At 38.5% G+C, this 14456-nt stretch overlaps 1 protein-coding gene across 1 annotated transcript; it reads left to right on the top strand.

The window, feature by feature from the left end:
• The first annotated feature begins 9335 nt into the window (after positions 1 to 9335).
• On the top strand, positions 9336 to 13716 carry LOC101143900 (beta-defensin 108B). Its single transcript, XM_004051715.3, has 2 exons — positions 9336 to 9423; positions 13556 to 13716. Exons 1-2 carry the CDS (start codon positions 9336 to 9338, stop codon positions 13714 to 13716), a joined length of 249 nt encoding a protein of 82 aa, XP_004051763.3.
• Positions 13717 to 14456: the final 740 nt, after the last annotated feature.

Raw genomic sequence — 14456 nt, forward strand, 5'->3', positions numbered from 1 at the left:
TACAGTGAGCCGAGATCCCACCACTGCACTCCAGCGAGGGTGACAGAGCGAGACTCTGTCTCAAAAAAAAAATCTGTTTTAGGATGGGGATAATCAATTCAGGGATTTATTTCCCTTAGAGGGCCAACACTCCCATCCTGCTAATCTAGCCCTTAAAATCTCCTGCATCAGAAATTAGCAGGAGTACCCTGAGTCATGGTGTTTCTTTCCTGTGTATACAGTCACAATCCTCTAGGATGCTCAGAAAATACAAAATGACTTAGGGGTGGGAGAAATTTAGCAGCTTAATCTGATATTTTACTAACGTGGTATCTAAAATTCTTGCAATCATGGTTTATATTAGTCTTTGTTAGTTGCAATATCTCTGATTATCATGATACATATTTGCTGAGAAATACTGATGTCCATGTATATATTCATACATGGATATGTAGGTATATAGGTGCATATGTTTATATGAATGCATGTGTTTGAGACAGGGGGAAACATGCATGTATTATTTCCCTGCTAAAAATATAAAAATAGTTAAATATATTTTATGTACAAATGATAGTTATGTGTCATAAACAAAAAATTTACTGACACATTTGTACATGAAGTCCAGGAAAAATAAAAAGGGTAACTTTGCATTAATTGTGACATTGTGCTTACAGATGTACATATATTTCCTTATTTAACCCTCATAATACCCCTGCTGATTACAGTTTATTTACCAATTTAATAAAGGATCAACAGTTTGAAAAATACGACAAAATTACAAAATTAGAAAATGACTCGGCAATACTTTTAATTATATTCTGCCTGTCGCTGCCTTTTCTTGCTTTTTGACAAAATTACTCCCCTAACCAAGGTTCTCTATGATTCTGGGGACTCCAGCATTTAGACCCCAGCTCCCAAACATCATTGTGACTATTTTTACCGCCACATTTAATGCACATTTACAGACTTCAACAAGCACTTTTCATTATCAAATTTTTTCTTATTCCTTGGACTATTTTCTACATCTGTTCATCAAGATTCCAGTAACATATGACTCCATCTGCCTGTCCCTTCCATGAATGTACCTGACAGTACATGTATTATGTAGTCTATAATTCAAGCAGAACAGATATTCCCTCAAAAAAATAAGATATTAGAGAATGCCGACAAAGCTTCAGTGAAACCAGCTGTAACCCTTAATATTATTACCACGTAAACTCTTCCTCCAATATCAAAATAAGATTTGGGCTTTAGAGAATATTTGTGTGTAATTATAACCCAAACATGAACGAAAAGTCATTTAACTGGTCAAATACAGACTGTGCCAGGGACGAAAAAGGACAAATATTATAAGAAAGTTAAAGCATACTTATTTCATAAAGGACTCTGGTGTGGAATCTATAAAAACTATTTCAAGATGTAGAGATTCAATATATTTTAAACACACACATACACAAGCAATCTTTAGGAGAAACTTTTAAAAACTTATGTTATGGGTCTAAAATTTTCATTAATTCATGGAAAAAAATGTATTGACAAACTTTTCACTGAGCAGGAATAACAACTTATGTATTTGGTGACTTCAAGATGAGAGCCTGCACAGCTTAGTATCTCCCTCCAGATGTCTCTCTCTCTCTCTCCCTTTTTTTTTTTTTTTGGCGGAGTTTCACTCTTGTTGCCCAGGCTGGAGTGCAGTGGCGTGATCTCGGCTCACCGCAACCTCCACCTCCCGGGTTCAAGCAATTCTCCAGCCTCAGCCTCCTGAGTAACTGGGATGACAGGCATGCGCCATCGTGCTCGGCTAATTTTGTATTTTCAGTCGAGACGGGGTTTCTCCATTTTGGTCGAGCTGGTCTAAAACTCCTGACCTCAGGTGATCCTCCAGCCTCCGCCTCTCAGAGTGTTGGGATTACAGGCGTGAGCCACCGTGCCCGGCCCAGATCTCTTAAAAAGTCATGAGGAAGGAGCCATTCTGCATCCTCAATATTACCTTAATATTTTAAGGGCATCCGTAAAAATTAAGAGGCCGACTTGTGACTTCCTAGCCCTTTCACGACTATTTAGACACACCTTAGCGAAGTATTAGGAATGCATTATTAGGTCTCAAGTTCCTGGACAACAAAACCATGTTCTCCAAAAGATCTTCAGTGAAAATAGCTGATGTCTATATTCTTTTGCCTGTCCTTTCCCTTCCTTTAATTCAGAACTGCAGTCTCAAAAAGTGCTATTATTTAGTAGATTCTCTCAATTCTCAACACCAGTGCTATACAATGTTGAATGACATCTCAGGTGCTAGGGAAACAGCAGCTGACATTCTAGCAATGAACAAATAGAAATGCAAAGATCACCACAGAGTAAAAGAGAATAAATTTTTTTAAAGTATGAAACCAAAACGAATAAATACCAGATTACACTATAAATGGAAAATCCTATTATCTTGACAGGATTGCAAGCCTCTCATGGCTTCCAACATCCAATATATTCAAAGCAGTTCAGGAATGGTGAAAGTGGAATGGAATTTAAAATTATTCTAAGGTTTTATGTGTGAAAGCACCATGCCCTGAAACAAAATATTTATTTTTAAAGTGCATAATGAACACTGCATACAAAGTTTGTGTAACAGGAGAGAGGAAAAATCTCACATTTTAAAAAAAGGAATATGCAACATATTTACATACAATAAAATAAAATAAAATTAAAAAACAACAATAGAAGACAGAATCTAACATCTGAAAATCAAGGGAGAAATCTATTTTAAATAAACTTGGTACAATTTTTAAGGTAAGTTATGAAAAATAATAATACCTGAATATAGTACATAAAAGTACCAATACAATAAAGCTAAAACAATATCCATGGAAAAATTATTTGCTGTACATTATTTTAAAAAACTAATCTAAGTACTTACCTTAATAAGGTAAATGAATGAAATTTAAAAATTGCTTGAGAAAATCTGTGAAAGGAAATGAATATAGAGAAGCAGAATATAATTTAACTATAAACCACACAAATAGAATTTAAAAATAAGTGGTAGCCAACATGCCTAACACGATTTTCTGTGATGAAAGAAATTCTCTATATCTGCAATGTCCAATGCAGTAACCACCACACATATGTAGTTACAGAATTTCTAGTTTGGCCACGACTTTGGCTATTACTACTAAGGATATGCCATTTAGTTATTTAATTATAATTAATTTACAGTTTATAGTCACATGTGACTAGTAGTTACTATATTGGCCAATGCAGATCTAGAATCTTGGAGGAGGCACTTAAAATAATGAGATATGGTAAAAACAGAAATGGAAAAGGCACACAAATAGTGAACACAGAATATGAGAATGTGATGTGACAATTCACACAATAAAATTTAATAATGAGATGCTGCCCTGATGGGACAAATGTGTAATGATATACAAGGCTTGTCTTGTTACAGGTAGAAGAGCATGAGCAGGGCAGGAGAGGGCTCTTCCCCTACCCACTAGAAATGTCAGGTGACGGCCTGTCAGTTATCACATTGCCTCTCTAAAAATGATAATTAGGCAGCACCAGAGAGAGGCCATTTCCTGATGGTCTACACCTGTTAACATCAAAAATGTGAATTAAATGCAGACCCCAGGAAGAAGTAACTTCTCGGGCATGCATGTTAAGAGACAAAAATGGCAAAGCATAATCTTCCGGGGGCACACTCCACCGGAAAAGGAAAGAAAGCTTCAGATGGACATGCATATAACTCCCTAAACACACCGTGCATGCTCAATTTCAAAGGGTAAGGAAAGCACTGCGCATGCCGGAAACTCTCCCTAAAGGAAGAATCATGGGAAAGAGGCAAAACCATCGCAGGATCAAGGTTAAAGCCTCTTCTCTTTTCTTTCTTGGATCTTCAGGCATCTGCTCGGGTCTCTTCCAAGAGAATTTTCCTCTCTTTCCTGTTCTAAAGCCTTTTTAAATAAACTTCCACTCCTGTTCTGAAACTTACCGCTCAGTCTCTTTTTCCACTGTATGCCCTTCAGTCGAATTCTTTCTTCTGAGGAGGCAAGAAATAAAGTTGCTTATGGACCTATGCAGATATGCTGCCAGTAACTGGAATCTCTTCTACTTGTAACAGTATCATTGTAAGGGAATGAGGCCAGTTCACATCTCAGTGCTTAGAGAACTCACCAGAAATAAAAAGTTGGAGGATGCAGTGAACTTAACTACCTTCCAAGGCAAGTCCCACAAGCAAGCAGCAAGACTATCTTTCCCCAAGGTCTTAAACTCTTCAGATGCTCCTTCTCTGGGAAAATGCATCCTCTGATTGGCTTCCCCTTATATATGAAAAAAATAATTAATAAACCTAATCACCACTACATTCCAAGAGACATGCCCTGATTGCACAGACACTGAATCGAATCAAAAACTTCATTCTGGAGACACTCCCTGTTCAATTTGATTGGATTTTTCAGACTACTACTAAAAACCCTCACATAAAGTTGGAAACCAAAGAGCTAAGGCTATTTTGAAGGAAAAATATGAACATTAATTCCTTTTTTATTCATAAGTACTTTTGAGTGTATTATATGTACTAGAAAGCATTCACAGTCAAGGGATACAGCAAGAAACCAGACAAACTAGAGTCTTATGGAGACTCTATATTCTAAAATTCTTTGGAGGTAAACTGGACTTGAAAACAAATGGAAGGTGAATAGATATAAAAAGTTTCAATGTTCATGATGATGTAAAAAAATAAAATATATTGCAGAAATGAAGTCAGGAAGTGTTATAGGGGTCATGTAGTACTTGTAAGACCACTGGTATTGTCTGAAATTCAAGCAGGCTGCAGAAATTTGGGTAACTAAAAGGAAAGCAGATGCTAATAGAAGACAATGAAGACAGGGCCTCAAAGACATTTCAGAGACCTTGGCGGGTGGAAGCCCCTCCCCTCAAAGGCCTGGAGGCCTAGGAGGGAAGAATGGTTTTGTGGGCTGGGCCCAGCGCAAGCGCAGGACAGTGCTCACAGCATTCTAGGTCTCAGCCACTCCAGCTCCAGCCATGGCTAAAAGGGTCCCAGACATAGTTTGGGACACCGCTTTAGAGGGTGCAAGCCATAAGCCTTGGCAATTTCAATGGGGTATTAAACCTGCAGGTGCACAAAGTACAGGAGTACACTGCTGATAAAGATATAACTGAGACTGGGCAATTTACAAAAGAAAGAGGTTTAATTGGACTTACAGTTCCACATGGCTGGGGGGAGGCAGAAGGCAAAAGGCGTGTCTTACATCACAGCAGGCAAGTGAGAGAATGACAGCCAAGCAAAACTGGTTTCCCCTTATCAAACCATCAGAACTCGTGAGACTTCTTCACTACCACGAGAACAGCATGGGAGAAACTGCCCCCATGATTCAGTTATCACCACTGGGTCCCCCCACAACATGTGGGAATTATGGGAGTACAATTTGAGGTGAGATTTGGGCGGGGACAGAGACAAACCATATCAGAAGCCTTCGCCTGGATTTCTAAAGATGTATGGAAAAGCCTGTATGTCCAGTAGAAGTCTGCTGGGTGGAGATTTCATGGCGAATGTCTACTACAGCAGTGCAGATGCAAAATGTGGGGTTGGAGCCCCCACAGAGTCCACACTGGGGCACTGCCTAGTGGAGCTCTGAGAAGACAGCCACCATCCTCCAGACCCTAGAATGGTAGATCCACTGACAGCTTGCACCCTGAGCCTGGAAAAGCTGCAGGCACTCTACACTGGCCCTTGACAGCAGCCACGGGGACTGACCCTTGTATCCAAAAGAAAACAAATTGTTCTACCATAAAGACATGTGCAGTCATATATTTATTATAGCATTATTTGCAATAGCAAAGACATGGAATCAACCTAGATGCCCATCAATGTTAGAGTGGATAGAGAAAATACAGTATATGTACACCATGGAATACTATGCAACCATAAAAAAATTACGTCCTTCGCACCAACATGGATGCAGCTGGAGGCCATTATTCTAAAATAATGCAGGAAGAGAAAACCAAATACCGTATGTTCTTAGTTATAAGTGAGAAAAAAGCATTGGTTGCACATGGATGTAAAGATCGGAACAACAGACACTGGGGACTGCTACAGGGGGAAGGGAAGGTGGGGACAAAGGCCTGAAAAACTATCTATTGGGTATTATGTTTTCTATCTGTGTTACAAGATCATTCATACTCCAAGCCTCAGCATCACGCAATGTGCCAATATAAAAACCTGCACATGCATACCCTGAATCTAAAATAAAAGTTGGATGTTTTTTTTAAATGGACAAAGATCTGGCTAACATGGTGAAACCCTGTCTCCACTAAAAAAAAAAAAAAAAAAAAATTACAAAAAATTAGCTGAGCATGGTGGTGGGTGCCTGTAGTCCCAGCTACTTGGGAGGCTGAGGCAGGAGAATGGCGTGAACCTGGGAGGTGGAGATTGTAGTGAGCCGAGATCATGCCACTGCACTCCAGACTGGGTGACAGAGCAAGACTCCATCTCAAAAAAAAAAAAAAGAAAAAAGGACAAAGATCTGAATAGGCATTTCCCAGAAGAACAGATACAAATGGCCAACAAATATATGAAAAAATTCTTACCATCTCTGATCATCAGGGGAATGCAAATAAAAACCACCGTGAAATATCACCTGATACCTCTTATAATAGCTATTATCAAAAAGATGTATAACAAGTATTAGTGAGGATGCGGAGAAAAGATAACCCTTGTATACTTGTGGTGGAAATACAAATTACTATGTCCATTTCAGATAATAGTATGAAGGTTTCTCAAAAATTCTTAAAATAAAACTACCTGCTGCTGAGGCTGTTGAGATATAAGAACACTTTTACACTGTTGGTGGGAATGTAAATTAGTTCAACTATTGTCAAAGACAGTATGGTGATTCCTCAAAGACCTACAACCAGAAATACCACTTGACCCAGCAATCCCATTACTGGGTATATACCCAAAGGAATATAAATCATTCTATTATAAAGATACATGCACATATATGTTCATTGAGGCACTATTCACAATAGCAAAGACATGGAATCAACCCAAATGTCCATCAGTGACAGACTGGATAAAGAAAATGTGGTATGTATACACCATGGAATACTATGCAGCCATAAAAATGAATGAGATCATGTTCTTTGCAGGAACATGAATGGAGCTGGAAGCCACTATTCTCAGCAAACTAACCCACGAACAGAAAACCAGACACTGCACGTTCTAACTTACAAGTGGGAGCAGAACGGTGAGAACACATGGATATTAGGAGGGGAACAACACACACTGGGGCCTGTTGGGAGGGAGGTGGAGGGAGAGTATCAGGATAAATGGCTAATACATATATGCAATGGAATATTGTTCAGTGTTACATAATAACGAAACCCTGTCATTTGTGACAACGTGGATGGACTTGGAGGGCATTACGTTATATGAAATAGGCCAACCACAGAATGACAATTACTATATGATTTCACTTGTATTTGAAATCTAAAATAGACAAACTCACAAAAGCAGAGAGTAGAATGGTGGTTGCCAGCGGCCGTGGTGCTGGGGAAATGGGTAGATGTGGTTACAGCACAAAGTTTCAGATATACCACGTACGTAAGTTCTGGAAGTCTCGTTTACAGCATAGTGCTTACAGCTAAGAATACTGTATTGCATACTTAAAATTTGCTAAAAGGGTAGATTTTGTATTCTTACCAATATTTCTTACCAAAAAAAAAAATAATAAAGTGGGGGACTTAGGGAGTTGAAGGATACATTTATAATCTTGATGGTAGTGATGTGTTCATGGTGTATATTTATCCCCAAGCTCACTGAGATGTACACCTTAAATATGTACAGCTTTTTAAATGTAATCATAGCTCAACAAAGTCGGTTAAAAAAAAACAAGAGGGGGTTGGTTAAAAAACTTAAAAGGAGGGGTAGATGTTCCCTTGTTTTTCTCTCTTGGCTTTTTTCCTTCCTGCTGCCTGAATTCAAAAATGATAGGTGGGTATTTAGCAGCCAAACTAGAGCCTCTTCTAAAGTATAGCAGAACAGAGAGCTGGAAGGGGCCTGTGTCCCTGTTGAATTTGGCAGGTATCTGTACTAGCCATGGTAGGTAGAACTATAGATTTAAGTGAGGGAGAAACAAACTTCTGCCTTGTTTAAGCCACTTTGTTCAGACATTAATTTTATATCCATATAGAGAACATATGCTTCTTTATGAGTAGGAAAAATGTTTATGCCATATGGTCCATGATGGGTGTTCAGCAATGTAGGATGAGGCTGATTATGATGACAATGGTGACAAATAGCATGAAATAATAAGCAATGAAAAAAAGGTGGCCTCATAGTTGTGTATGGTTACTTTATTTAAAGATTCTGCTGTTAATATCATTCAACGTATTTGCATGCTGGTGGGAGTTTTGTTAGATGCAGATAAGAAAGTTTACATTATTTAATGAAAAATACTTGACTGATTTTTTAAAATAAATAAAAATATCATGAGATGGAACTAAGCATCTGTATTGCAAAGTAACTCTCCCAGTTGATTTTCTGCATAGTAGTGATTGAGAATCTCCTGATCTAGATCCGACAGATCTCGACCTTTATAGGTGCTATCAAGGAAGCCTCTAAGGAAGACAATTTTCCTGACTATATCCATACCTCCAGTTAGTAATAGATCTAGAGATCTAGGACCCAAATCCAGACCTCCTGTCTCCATGTGCAGTGGTCTTTCGCTGTTGTTTTGTTCCACTTGGTGAAGAGGATTTGAGAATAAAGAGCCACATGATTCAACTCCCTCCTCAGTTCTGAGGAATATAGCCTTGTCCTAGCAAGCAAGAAGTTCATACAGTAGTGGATGAGGCAAATATACATTCATTAATCTAACATACAAGGCAGTAAGTACTGGAACATAAACAAAGCACTTTGGACTTTCAGACCAGGAGCAAGTGGGGTGATTAATTCTTAGCAGGGCTAGTAAAGTCTGGGAAGTGTTCACTAACAAAATGTCTGGTCATTAATGAAACCAACTGGTTTCTCAACACAGTCTAATTTATTGTAACAATATAAATGGTTGTTTGTTCATAAACTTTCATCTTTTGCCAAAATGTTTGTAGCTTATGTCCCCATTTAACAAGGTTTTCTGGCCAAAACTGTGCACCCACATCATTCTAATGAACTGGCTGTCTAATAAAATAAGGACTCTCAGTCTTCCCATAAAAGCAATTTTGCATGCATAGAACACCTCTATCTATGAATATCCCTAATGAGGTACAGAAAGACTCTTGTTATCCAAACAGAGACATTCCACTGGTGCTAGACAGCCACAGATGGAAGTTTTCTCTGCCTCCTGGAAATGAAGACAAACTTTCTTCTTTCTTCAGCCGTGAGGATTGCTGTCCTCCTCTTCACCATTTTCTTCTTTATGAGTCAAGTTCTACCAGGTAACAAAATAAACTTGGTAAGAATAGAGTGCCTAACACCTTACAGGGATTCAATACTCAAAGAGAAATCACCATCACCTATGACCAGAAAAGGGGGCCTCATAGTAAATCTGGAAGACACATTGGCTGAGAGGCCTGCAGCCATCTAATTCATTAATTCTCCATAGCAACTCAGTTAAATGAAGTCAATGGTGTTTCAAGTCTTTGAAACCCTCTTATTCCATCTCCAAATTAGGCAAGTTTACTAGCAGTTACTAGACCTCAAAAATTAAAAATCAGGAATTATTCTACTAAATTTTTGTCTCCAAAGCTCCTCTAGTTTCTTTCGGCAAAAGTTAGTTATCCTAAGAACTGGCATAAGAGCTATGCCAAAGCTGTGGTAGGCTCAGAAAGAAGGGATTGGTGGAAGAAGTCTCTTTGCTAATATTATTATAATCTAAAAAATCTTTAACCTATTGCTCCCCAATACTGTTGGTCCCTGGGGCTTGACTTTTCCCCTTAAGGCTCCATCTCCATCCCTGGCTTTCCCTCTTCCTTCTCAGCATCTAGTCTTGTAATGTAGAATTTAAACACAGGAAGCAGGGATGACCCCACACCAGAGCATAGCCTACTGCATTCAGCATGCAAACATTAATCACAGGTATAAGGCCCCTTGCACAGACATGCTTTGGAGAAGTGTGTATAGGACTTCTTGGATTTGCCCAAGGTGGTTACCAGACACCCAAAGTAGATTCGAAAATTTTCTGGAACTCCTGAACATGTGTATTCAAGGATGAATAAGCAACTTATTGCCTCCATTTTTGCTGTTTTATAGAGAAAAAATATAAGTCCCTGGAAACTGAAGTGCTTTTCTCAGCAGTGTGGTAAATGTCAGAGTCAACACTTTAATATCCTGGCTTTCCCTATACATCCCACCCTAGAGTTCTGTTGTGCTGTTCCTTTGTTTGACTTTCTAAAGCCTGAAAAAAGGTGATACCATATCCAATTATATTAACTCGGTAGCACACAACATCGGGGACTGACATAAGGTTATTATCCCTGTGGCATTACTGAAGTCCTGTCTCACTAGTACTTGTTAAATAGTCACCCTGGCTAAATACATGGGTTTGATTTTTTAATCAGTTAAAAATATTTTAAAATATGTGTCTTACATATATAACCCCAGAAAATCAATGCTTTTAATCAAGGCTTAAAAATTCCAAATTTGGATAAACAAATTTTTTGTTTGTTTGTTTTCACTGTCACTCAATCAAAATAGAAGCAACTAATTGGATAGAACAGCACAGGCAGAAGCATTACTCACAGTCAAAAATGGGATGCAACAAGACTGGAGAAGAAAACACAGGATGGTGCCAAAGAATGCAGCCTAATGAAAGGTGGCACCTCCTCTGGATGTCCTTAGGTAGACATTGAAGCAGAACTGCCAACTTTTTGTAGAAGGCTAGAGAGGAGAGGAGGACACAGAGAGAGGGCAAGAGTGGAAAATAGAATGAGGCTCAGAATACCAAGCCTTAGTGCTGTCCCTATCATCTGCCTCACTCGATCACTGGGTAATCTTGGGCAAGTTTCTTCCTTTCCATCAGCTTATTTCCTCATCTTTAAGGTAAGTGACTAGACAAGACAGCCTATGTTCATTGTAACTCTAGCTTTTGTTCCTAAAGCAAATGGCTGGAAAAGACATAGTGTCCACAATATGCAATACACAAGGTTTACAAGCAAAGAACAAGTGAAAACAAAAGATTTTTAAAATCCCTAATGTTACTTGAATTCTTACAAATGAACAATGGTACATCATAATTTTAAAAAGCCTTTTATAATTTCAATTTTTAAAAATGATTTCAACCTTTATTTTAGATTCAGGGAGTGCATGTGCAGATCTGTTACATGGGTATATTGTGTGATATTGAGGTTTGGGGTATGAATAACTCTGTCATGAGGTAGGGTGTACCCAAAGGGTAGCTTTTCAGACTTTACTCCCTCTCCCTCCCCTCCTGGTAAGACCCAATCTCTCTTGTTCCTATTTTTATGTCCATGTGCACTCGTTGCTCGGCTCCCACTTATAACTGAGAATATGTGGTATTTGGCTTCCTGTTCCTGAGCTAATTTGCTTAGAATAAAGTCCTCCAGCTGCATCCATGTTGCTGAAAAGGACACAATTTTGTTCTTTTTATGGCCGCATAGTATTCCCTGACATATATGTACTACATTTTCTTTATTCAATCCACTGTTGATGAACACCTACTTTGATACCATACCTTTGCTACTGTGAACACCACTGTGATGAACATACAAATTTAGGTCATTTTACAAGACTGATTTATTTTCCTTTGGATATACACCCAGTAGTGAGATTACTGGGTCAAATGGTAGTTCTGTATTAAGTTTCTTGAAAAGTGGTTTGAAAATATAATGCTCAATAGAATCAGGTATAGTAAAATAGTACACATGATTCAAAGACCTGTGAACCGAGAGTAACAACAAATTTCCGCACAAACATATTGCAAGTTAGAAAATAGCTGTATTTTAATCAATTATTCCACAATCATTTACTGAATAGTTATTATAAGCCAAGACTTTAATCAGATTGTGGAATATACATACAGAGGAGAATAAGATATGATTCCTGCCCTCAAGAAATTCATTATCAAGAATAGAGGTCAGATGAGAAAACACCAGCTGTAGTAGAATGCAAGAAGTACTACCACAGAGGGATGTTCAAGAGTGATTTATCACATATCACAAGACAGGTCAGTGGTTCATCCTCTACACTATACTAATCTCTTATGACTCTTCCAGCTGCAAAGAGCCAATTTTAGCACAAGGCCAGTGGGCTTGGGTACTACTATACGTAGTAGCTGACTACTTACAGATAAAAGGAAGAGATGGAAAGCTCAGGGATCAAAAAACTCAGACTTCAGCTTGTTTCTACTAAATGGTCAACATTTAGAATTATCATTGTCTTCAAAAAAGCATGACCTTTATTTCTCAATTTGCATTATAGATATAAATATGATATTGCATATATTTGGTCTTCACATCAAGCCACTAAATGCTTTGTGACCACTGAAAAGTTAAATGGAACGTAATGCATTTGGATTTCAGTTCAGTTAAATAGGCATTTATTGAATGTTTATTAAAATTGCTGCACTGATTGAAAGCTATTCTAGAATTGGCTTTTGTGTTCCAGAATAGAAAAAAAAAGTGCTGGTTTTTATACCTCTCTTATTGCCAAGAAGTTGTCATGGAAAAGGTGCTCTGTGTTACATACAAAGGCTGCTCAGAATTAAAACACTTTTCAAACTAAATACCTCAGTGTGTGTGGCCTATCCCCAGAGCAGTGATATCTTAGGACATAAATGAAATACTATACAATGTTTTCAACAAGTATAGTTTTTGAGCCTTTAAGAAGACCTTGAATGTTTCACTCTTAATATATGCAATGGTTTCTAGAGAAAAATTGCAACCTCAAATACCCGTGCCAGAGATATAAGTAGTGAGTGAAGTCTCAGGGTGTAACAAGTACTGGCACAGATATATTTGTGTATTAAACACATAGGAATATAGTTCCCTTCCACAGGAAAAATATCCTCTCTAACAATTAAAGTATATTGTCTTTTAGGTCTATATTTCAGTTCTACTTTTGAAAGATACATCTATTATAATCTATCATATAGAGTGTATGTGTGTATGTGTGTGTGTGTGTGTGTGTAGAAATAAAAAGAGATGAACCAAAAGAGATTTTCTTCTCTTTCGCTCCAGGAAAATCCATAGTTCAAGACATTAATTTTTTTTAAAAGGCTGAAATCTCCCATCAGTGTTAGAAGATAATAAGGAAGAAATAAACTGAAACTTGCATGCTCTAGAACTTGTAAAGGGGAGCGGGCTACTCACCTCCAGCGTTTTGTCATGTAGGTGCACCCAATATTCTCAGATTTTTCAAGAACACCAAAAAATCCAAATTTTTGTGTGACAGCAGATTTTTAAGTGTTTAAGAAATCAAATCACACACACACACACACACACACAAATCCACACAAGATTATTTTCAGGCACTGCCCCCTACGTCCATGTAATTCAACACAAAGTAAAGAAAGACTGGTGAATGGTTACAATAACGCTCTTCTGCATGTAGCCAGGGGCAAATTCAAGATCTGTGAACGTCCAAATGGCTCCTGTCAGGACTTTTGCCTTGAAACAGAAATCCATTTTGGGAGATGTTTAAATAGCCGACCCTGCTGCCTGCCTCTGGGGCATCAACCAAGAATTGAGAGCACTACACCCAAAAAGGACTGAAGCCTGTTGTTTTCTGGAGGTTTTATGTTCTCTTTTTTCTCTCTCCCTCTCTCTGTCTCCCTGTCTCCCTTTCCCTCTCTCCATTTTTCTCACAGGGATTTTTACTGAATCCTCAAAAAAGAATAAACCAAAACCAACCAGCACAAAACCTCTTTTAAAAGTTTATATTACTGGCTGGGTGCGGTGACTCATGCCTGTAATCCTAGCACTTTGGGAGGCCAAGGTGGGTGGATCATGAGGTCAGGAGATCAAGACCATTCTGGCCAACATGGTGAAACCCTGTCTCTTTTAAAAATACAAAAATTTAGCCAGGCATGGTGGCAGGCACCTGTAAACCCAGCTACTCAGGAGGCTGAAGCAGAATCGCTTGAACCCATGAGGTGGAGGCTGCAATGAGCCGAGATCCTGACACTGCACTCCAGCCTGGGCGACAGAGCAAGACACTGTCTCAAAAAAAAAAAAAAAAGAAAGAAAGAAAGAAAGAAATGTTTATAATACATGTTATGACTTGATTACTGTTTGGTTTCCAGTATCTTTCTATCCCATCTAGATGAGCTCTTAGTTGAAAATGACCTACGGCAGGGTGGGGGAACTTTCACCATACCTATTGCTTTTGTCTCGCACTGTAACCCTTCACCCTGAGTGTGGGAAGACCACTCCCCTTTTTTACTGGGAAAATGCACCATCCTATTCCATGCAGCCTTGCAGGGGTCTGTCTCTCCCTGATAAAGGTGCAGCAC

The sequence above is a fragment of the Gorilla gorilla genome, chromosome 3, assembly GCF_029281585.2.
Source record: "Gorilla gorilla gorilla isolate KB3781 chromosome 3, NHGRI_mGorGor1-v2.1_pri, whole genome shotgun sequence".
NCBI lineage: Eukaryota > Metazoa > Chordata > Mammalia > Primates > Hominidae > Gorilla > Gorilla gorilla.